We start from the raw sequence: 8,722 nt of genomic DNA, 5'->3' as shown, positions 1-8,722 counted from the left end.
TGCCTGGGCACTACACTCCTTAACTGCACACCTGCTAACCTCCATTCCTACAAAAAACAAAGGAGTCCAGAAGAGAGTGGGTGCATTTATTAGGAAGGAGGGATCCCACACACACCAAAAAAGAAGCAGACTGTCGTTTCCAGAGGAAGGAGGGCAGGCAGAGGGCACTGGATCCCAGGGGACAGGCAATGTCAGCAGGACAAGCAGGGCAGAAGCTTGAGGCGGGTGAGGCCACTGCTCACCACCCCTCTGGGGAAACTTCGTGGCTAAAATACAGCTATCCCACCCTCCAATCTAAGGCCAGAAGCCCAGCAGGAGACTGTCTTGTTCTCTGGCAGAGACGCCTGGGTCGTGGTTGTGATGGAAGGGAGAGAACTCGTCTCTTGCTATCTCTTGCTGCTCCTGCGGGTCTCTTTGCCGTTGCTGACAGGGTTGCTGGAGGGGCCAGGGGGGCCAGAAGGGGTGTGGTTTGGTTGGCTTCGAGTGATTCGGGTGCTGGGGGCATGTGAGGCAGTGTGAGAGGGATGGGGGCCACCACCCGGGCCCGGTTGGGTGCTTGGTCCGTTCCCGTTTTGGCTCTCGGAAGCTGGTTGTAGAAGAAACGCAGAATTAGTTAGGTGAGAGAGAGTCCCGTGAGTGGGTGAGTTGTCACCATGCACAACTGCATGCATGCTGACCAAGTGAGCTGTGCTCTAGCCTTGACAATCATTTACTTATTTATTGGTTTTTTTGAGACAGGGATCATTTTTTTTTTAATAAAAGTTTATTGGGGTTTACAGTTCAGCAGGGAAGTCCATGACCATTGTGGCAGGGGAGCCTTGATAATTTTGTCAACTTGATACAACCTAGAGTCTTTGGGTAAGAGTCAGTGAAGGATTGGTTAGTCTGTGGGCGTGTATACAGGGGATTGTAATTGACTTAATTTTGTGGTATGACCCAGCCCACTGTGGGTGGCACCATCCCCTAGGCAGGCAGTCCTGAATAGGATGCAAAAAGCTGTGGGCTACAAGTATGAGCGGGACCCCTTGATAATTTTGGAAGCTGCTCCATGAACCCTGATATAATATGTTTCTTTTATGTCTCTCCATATCATTGGGAATCACACCTAGAATTAGCTGTTTGGTTCAAGGCTCAAAGGCCTCTGAAAGGATGTCCTAACGAAAAGATGGGGCTGGGTCTATCATGTGAGAGGTCTTCGATTAGACACCCAGCACAATGATACAATTAAAAGTGAGCCCAAGGAGCCGGGCGTTGGTGGCGCACGCCTTTAGTCCCAGCACTCGGGAGGCAGAGGCAGGCGGATCTCTGTGAGTTCGAGGCCAGCCTGGTCTACAAGAGCTAGTTCAAGGACAGCCTCCAAAGCCACAGAGAAACCCTGTCTCGAAAAAACAAAAAACAAAAAACAAAAGTGAGCCCAAGGATTGAATCCCTCTACCACCGAGCCACTTAGCTATTTACCACCCCCACTGCATGTATTTTGTAGTGTGTGTGCATACAACCTTTGGGAGTTGTTCGCCTCCTACCATGTCAATGTTCTAGGGGTTGTCAGGCTTAATGTCATGGAGCGGTACCTCCTGAGCCATCCTGCTGATTCCCATATCCATGTGTTTTAAACATTTTAGCAGAGTCAATGACTGTGAGACCTGCCCCTATCACAGTATTGTAATTGTTACTCCCAGAGGATACAAGCCCCAAAAGGCAGGCACTGAGCTTTATCTCCTTGACATCTAGTAAGTAAATGAAGACAGAGACTGCCTGTATGAACCCTAAATGACATAGAAACTAAATTACTGTCTTTTGTTTTTGTTTTGTTTTTTTGTTTTTTCGAGACAGGGTTTCTCTGTGGCTTTGGAGCCTGTCCTGGAACTCGCTCTGTAGACCAGGCTGGCCTGGAACTCACAGAGATCCACCTGCCTCTGCCTCCTGAGTGCTGGGGTTAAAGGCGTGTGCCACCATGCCCAGCATGAGACCTGTCTTAAAACAGCCACTATCACCACTACTACAGTACTCTCATGAGACCGGCAAGATGGCTCAGCAGGTAAGAGACTTGCAGACAAGCCCGGTGGCTTGCATCCCCTCTCTGGAGCTCACATGGCGGAAGGAGAACACACACCCATAACCTGTCCTCTGATTTCCACGTGCCCACTGTGACACATGAGTGCTCCTTTCCAAAGTAAGTAAATATAGAAAAAAATATACAATAAAAAGATCTAAAAGCAAACAATACTAAACCAAACATGAAAAACACCTCTTATTTCTAGCAGCAGATGACAAAGAGAATAAATGTTTGGCAAGTGAATTTTAGGGATATTTGGCCTCAGGTGTACCTTTTCTTTGTTTTTTTGTTTTTTGTTTTTTTTTTGTTTTGTTTTGAGACAGTCTCATTATGGAGACCAGGCTGGCCTGGAACTCATTCTGTGGTTCTGTGGAGCTCACACTGTCCTCAGAACTTGTAGTGACTCCCTTGCCTCTGCTGCTCAAGTTCTAGATGGCAACCATGCTTGGCTCCTGGCTGTACCTTATTAGAAATATTTTTGTATCTAGATATGATGGTAGCATGCCTCTAGTCCATCACTTGGAGGGGGGAGGCAGGAAAGGCAAAGATTCCAGGTCAGGTTTAGCTATGTAGTAAGTTTGAGGCCAGCCTTAAATGAAACCCTCTACAAAAAAAAAAAAAAAAAAAAAGTCCTGCAAAAGTAATATTCTACTATTCTATTTTTATTTTCTCCTTCAACTTTTTTTTTTTTTAAGAAAAGATTTCTCTGTGAAGGTCTGGCTGTACTGGAACTGTCTCTGTAGACCAGGCTAGCCTCGAACCCACAGAGACCTATCTGCCTCTGCCTCCCGAGTGCCAGAATTAAAGGCTTCACCACCACAACCCAGCCTTCTATTGTTTATTTTATCAACTGAACCCAAGGCATTGGCACTGAACTGCCTTCAGGTCCAACAGTCACATCTTTCCTTTTTTCTTCATTTATTTGAGACGGGGGGTCTCTGACTGGCCTGATACTTGCTATGTAGTTCAGGTTAGCCACCAACCTGGAATGATCCCTCCCACTACAACCTCCCAAGTGTGAAGATTATAGGTATCAGGTGTCATACCCAACAATAAGTCATTCTCCTTTCCTTTTTTACATTTATTTTTATTTTCTGTGTAAGTGTGTGTGTGTGCGCCACATTGTCTGAGCAGGACATCTGAGGCCAAAAAGGGCATTGGATCCCTTGGAACTAGAGTTGCAGATTGTCTGGAGCTGCCATGAAGACCCTGGGAACCAAACCAGGCCCTCTATAGGAGCAGCCAGTGCTCTAAACCTCCAAGTCATCTCTCTAGCCCTTAAGTCATTTTCAACTGAAAACATAGATGCTAATTTTTATGGTGGAATTAAATGGTATCAATTTTTATGTCATTGGAGGTTCTCCACAAAGTCAGAACCAGTAGGTAACATATACAGTCATATATCATAGGAAGGATATTGGTTGGCCTATTTGCCTATCTGCCAGGGACTATAGTTATGTGGGAAGACCCAGCCCACTGTGGGTGGCTCATTCTGGTATTTTTTGTTTTGAGACAGACTCTATGTTGTCCTGACTATCCTGGAACTCACTAAGTAGGCCAGGCTGGCCTTGAACTCAGATCCTCCTGTCGGTGACTCCCAAGAGATGAAATTAAAGGTGTGCATTGCTCTGCTAGGTTTGGGTGGCCCATTCTGAGAATGGAGAAACAGAACTGAGCATGAACACACAAATTCATTCTCGTCATTTGTAACTGTGGATATGTGTCCATTGCCTCAGCCAGCAATGGACAGATCAAGGAGATGATCAAAAAGGGCTCAGGCCACGACTCAGTGGTTAGAAGCACTGGCGCCGTTTCCAGCTGACCCAGGTTTGGCTCCCAGCACCCACACTGCAGCTCACAACCATCTGTAACTCCAGTTCCAGAGGATCTGTTACTCTCATCTGGCCTCCTTGGGCACTGCATGCATGTGGTATAGACACACATGTAGGCAAAACATACATATAAAGTAAAAGCAGATAAAAATATCACTTTTCTCATTTTTGGTTTTTTGAGACAGGGTTTCTCTGTATTGTTTTGGAGCCTGTCCTGGAACTCACTCTGTAGACCAGGCTGGTCTCGAACTCACAGAGATCTGCCTGCCTCTGCTTCCCGAGTGCTGGGATTAAAAGTCTGTGCCACCACCGCCCGGCCATTTTTTTCTTTTTTGAGACAGGGTTTCTGTGTAGTTCTGGCTGTCCTGAAAGTAGTTCTGTAGACCAGACTGACTACAACAAATCAAAAACTTCACATTGCCTAGTGATACTGCAGCCATAGCAATCGCAGCTTAATAAAACACTAATGAGTTTGTTGTGATGAGGGTGTAAACCAGCCTGCAGAGCTGTGGGCCTCAAAAAGGCAATTATGTACAGTGTATCACTTTATAGTCAATGACCACATGATCATATGTTACTTGCTTAAGTAGTTACAATTCTTTCTTTTTGTTTTTTTGTTTGGTTTTTGAAGACAGTGTTTCTCTATATAGCTTTGGCTGCCCTGGAACTCACTCTTGTAGACCAGGCTGGTCTGGAACTCAGAGACCTACCTGCCTCTGCTTCCCAAGTGCTGGTATTAAAGAAATTCTGCGTCACAGCATGACTTTTTGCATTTTTGAGACAAGGTTTTGCTGTGTATTTGGCCTGGAATTTGCTATGTGGAGTAGGCTAGCCTCAAACTTACAGTGATTCTCCTGCCTCTGCCTCCCTAGTGCTGTGATGTGTGGCATCACACCCTGCTACACTGTATTTGCTTTATTATTTCTGAATAGAGCTCTTCTACTTGAAAAAGGAAATCAAAATTTGGTGTTTGTTGTTCTTGTTGTTGGTTTGGGACAGGTCTCACTTTAAACCCTAGACTAGACAGGAACTTGTGACAATTCTTTTGCCTCATCTCCTCCCAAGTGCTGGGATTATGGTCATGAAAACAATATGATTTTAAAAATTGTAGCCTATACCTTTAATGCCAGAACTACTGAGGTCTAAGCAGGGGGAATTTCTATGAATTTGAGGCCTGTATTAAAAAAAGAAAAAGGAAGGAAAAAGACAAGAAAGAAATTAAAAAGAAAACATAGGTTATGCTACAAGGCTTAGGGATGAAGTAAACCACACAATTGAAGTATGTGTGTGCATGCCCATTTCTCAGAATATATTCCCTTTAGTGATTTATGACTGTATATATTTACATATATATGAGTGTGTATATATGGACTTCCTACAAGGAATTTACAAGGATTTTTTGTTGTTCTTTTTTTGTTTTTGTTTTTCAAGACAGGGTTTCTCAGTATTGTTTTGGAGTCTGTCCTGGGACTCGCTCAGTAGACCACCAACACCCAGCACAAGAATATATTTTAAATATGCTACATCTAAGCCTGTTTGCTCTTAACAGTCATTTGTCACTGTGGGGCAGGAATTCTTTTGTTTTTTGAACTGGTGGAAACGAAAGGAAAGAGGACTCAGGCTTCCATGACTGAGCTTGCAGAAGGCATCCAAATGAAGGCACAGGGAGAACTGGGTAGAGGGAAACCTCTTGAGAGAAGAGACTCTTGGGAAAGACATCTTTCCTGGCTGGGGAGAATGGGGATTTAAAGGGCCAGAGGAAGGAAAGAAAGGGAAGCATTTACCTGGAGAGCCGGCAGGGGCTCCTGTGGTGGCTTGGGGGGCAGCAGGGCTGCTGTCACTCTGCACCTGAAGGTACAGATTACACGCTCAGACCATGCTCAACACCATGCTGCGTTGGCCTACTGTGCCCATTTGCTGCAGACCCAGGGACTCACCGATTTGTTGGGTGCCTGTTGAGTGTTATACTCTGGATTGGGCTCGCTGAAATTAGGAACTTCAGAATAAACCATGCAGAATCTGCAAAGAAACAAGTCAAAGCCTTGGACCAATCATTTGGGTCACAGACAGATCCAGCCATGGAGTGTGGGACTCCACAGGCTTGTTTGCAAAACCCTAACTTTCCCACATTTGGGGGGGCGGGGGCTTATTTTCCAGATTTCCAAGCCTGAACTTACTCTCCAATCTTCTGCAGATCGCCCCCACGGCCAGTGTATAGTGTCAGACAACCTTTGAACACTGAGGCATACCTGTGGGGTGGAGTGAGGGTGAGCAGGATTCAGTCTTCAGGAAAAGCTGTAGGGACTCGTTAACTACACCCTTCAGCTGTTGCTGCTAGGAGCCCTGGCTTACCCTTTGGTGAGTCGGATGATGTCCCCAGGCTGGATAAGGTTGCCCACGTCGTCCCACACTGAGATATTGATGCTGCCCGTTTTGTCTGCTACTTTACAGGTCCGAACCTCGTGTCCGTCCTTTGTCTTCGTCACTCGGCCTTCAAGGGAAGAAAGGCATGGGGGTGGAGTTAAAGTCATACAAGTGGGGTGGTGGTAGTGAAGGTCTGGGTATTGGCTGAGTGACGTTAAAGGGTAAAGCTGAACAGAGCGCATATCCCTCCTTGGGGGCAGGAGGTTGTGCGCAGGGATGTGGAGGGGCCAGCACCATGGAGAGAGCCCTGAGTGGAAAAGGCCCGCGTGACTAGTGAGGCATTAGGCTATCTCGAGTTCTATCCACTCTATCCACCGGCAGCTCCCCGTGCCAGCCGGTCTGAGAGGGACTGGAGGGCCCTGGCGAGCCTCCTCCCAGACCACGCAGCAAGTTAAGGACGCAGGCGGTGGTCCCGTGGGCCCCACTCTCCACGCTCCTCCCCTTTGCTCCCACGAGCCCACTGCGCATGCATAGCCACCTGTCTCCAGCACAATGAAGATAAGGTTCAGATTCTTGAGCCCGGGCTTGATATCCTTCACAAAGGTCTCGGTCGTCATGCTTCCCGAACCGTGGCACCCCGCTGGAAGTGGAAACCGGAGATGAAGGCTCAAGCTAGGGAGCCTCCGCCCCCAAGCTCCCGCTTGGCCTACCCAGCACACCAGGCGTGTGTGTGTGGGGGGTGATCCCGCAGCCTTGGTCCCTCTCTAACCCTTCTGGGAGGTTAGAAACGAACTTCCCTGGGGGCCTCGTACTTCACGATCAGAACTTAGAGATCTCCGGGTAAGATGCTAAGGGGCTGGAAGGCCCCTCGGTCAGGATGCTCTCGGTCTCACGCTCCGAAGCAGGGAGGCTAAAGGAGACTCGTAGGGAACCCGGAGCAGTGCCAGGGAAGAGAATCCTACTCGGCGGATCTTCCTGCACCCTCATCCCCACACCCAGAACTCGCCCCGAGCCCTCCCCCATTCACAGCCCACCACCCACCCAGCCAGCAGGCGGGACTGTGCACACCGCCAAGCCACCCGCAGGGGGAGCCAGGGGGCTGGCTGCCGCCGGATGCTGCGGAGTGGAACCCGGGAGCGCACTCATTCCCGGAAGTGTCCCCTGACCTTCTCCAGCCAATAGGAGCCGATCTGCCCTCGAAAAGCCCCACCTCTAGCCGCCGCCCATCCAATCAGAGGCCGTTATTCACGCGCCACGAACGGTGCGGCTTTAGGATTTAAAGGAGCCTCGACGAAAATGAGTGCCGCAGGGGAGATGGACCGACCGCCAGGGGGCGCCTCAGTTAGGCACCGAGAATGTGCTTCAGGCTCTCAAAATTGTGGGGTTTTTTTTTTTCCTTTTCAAGTAGTGGCACAATGGAAAAAGGTCCAAGGGCTTTGGAATGCAGCGGGCAGAAGTTTGAATCGCAGCCCGTCTTTTCGCTTCTTTTCTCGGCCATTCTTAAACATATAAATTCCATTTTACACATGAGAATGTAAAGTTAGGTTAAAAGCGATGCCTAGGACATGGCGTTAACTTAGACATAAGGACTTTCCTCTTTAATACTGTTCGGCCCAGGCCTCTGGATCAAGTGGCATTTATGCTTTAGAAAGACATTAGGCAGACTCGGTCTCCTTTGGAAGAAATGGAGCCCGGGACATAAAAAGCAAGTCTCATTTGGTTCACAAGGCATGCCCGGTTCCTATTTTCTTTTCTCACTGGATCTTAAAGTCTGCTCGAACCTGAAAATACCCAGAACCTTTAGTTTCCTCGGGTACTTGTCAGACAGTCTTCAAAGGCAACTAGCTCTTATAAACAAACCAGTTACATATGCACTAATGTGAATTTCCTTTTCAAAAGGTAACATAACAAACACTGTTTGGCCCCAGGTTAGCCTGAGGGGCAAATGTAATTTCGTTTCCTACATAGCTCGATGCCTTACCTATCGCAGAGATAGGTGACTTCCTTCGAAACCCAGGTTCTCTCCCACCCACAACCCCAATCACGGAGGCGCGACCTTAGGAAACCGAGCCCTTCAGCGTTTCAGCAGTTTCTGAAGAGCCCTGGTGCGGCTGGGAGGCGGGCGACCCTTACTCCCCCCGGATCAAAGCCTTGCGGTGTGATCCCCCCCTCCCATGACTGAGTCACGAGGCCCGGAGGCTCCGGCGTGCAGACCGCAGCTCTGGAAACTGTGGCGGGGAGCACGGCGGCAGGGCACGCAGCTGCAGACCGGCTACCCCAGGCCATCTCGCCCCAGCGCCCGAGACGCGCGTTAGCGCACACCAAGTGACATCGCCGGGCACTACACCCGCGGCCGCACGGAGTCCTCCCTCCCAAATGGGTGTCCAGTCCCGACCGGGACTGGACAACTTCCGGCCCAGAGCGGAGGTCTAGCGTCCGGTCGCCGCCGCAGAGTTAAACAAAGAGGCGG

At 48.8% G+C, this 8,722-nt stretch overlaps 1 protein-coding gene across 4 annotated transcripts; it reads right to left on the bottom strand.

The window, feature by feature from the left end:
• Positions 1-72: 72 nt before the first annotated feature.
• Nabp2 (nucleic acid binding protein 2) lies at positions 73-8,629 on the bottom strand. 4 transcript variants are annotated; one of them, XM_013120271.3, is made up of 7 exons: positions 8,234-8,629; positions 6,791-6,892; positions 6,241-6,379; positions 6,066-6,137; positions 5,826-5,907; positions 5,673-5,736; positions 73-586 (listed from the first exon to the last, which is right to left on the bottom strand). In XM_013120271.3, the coding sequence occupies exons 2-7, from the start codon at positions 6,867-6,869 to the stop codon at positions 387-389; spliced, it is 636 nt and encodes a 211-aa protein (XP_012975725.1). In that variant the 5' UTR covers positions 6,870-6,892; positions 8,234-8,629; the 3' UTR covers positions 73-386. The 4 variants fall into 4 exon arrangements, with proteins under 4 accessions (XP_012975725.1, XP_005079775.1, XP_012975726.1 ...); XM_005079718.4 differs by lacking the exon at positions 8,234-8,629 and adding an exon at positions 7,294-7,430; XM_013120272.3 differs by lacking the exon at positions 8,234-8,629 and adding an exon at positions 7,050-7,256.
• Positions 8,630-8,722: the final 93 nt, after the last annotated feature.

The sequence above is a fragment of the Mesocricetus auratus genome, unplaced genomic scaffold (genome assembly GCF_017639785.1).
Source record: "Mesocricetus auratus isolate SY011 unplaced genomic scaffold, BCM_Maur_2.0 Super-Scaffold_100011, whole genome shotgun sequence".
Lineage (NCBI taxonomy): Eukaryota > Metazoa > Chordata > Mammalia > Rodentia > Cricetidae > Mesocricetus > Mesocricetus auratus.
Note: the sequence above shows the minus strand (reverse complement) of the source record. Positions and strands in the feature narration are given on the sequence as shown.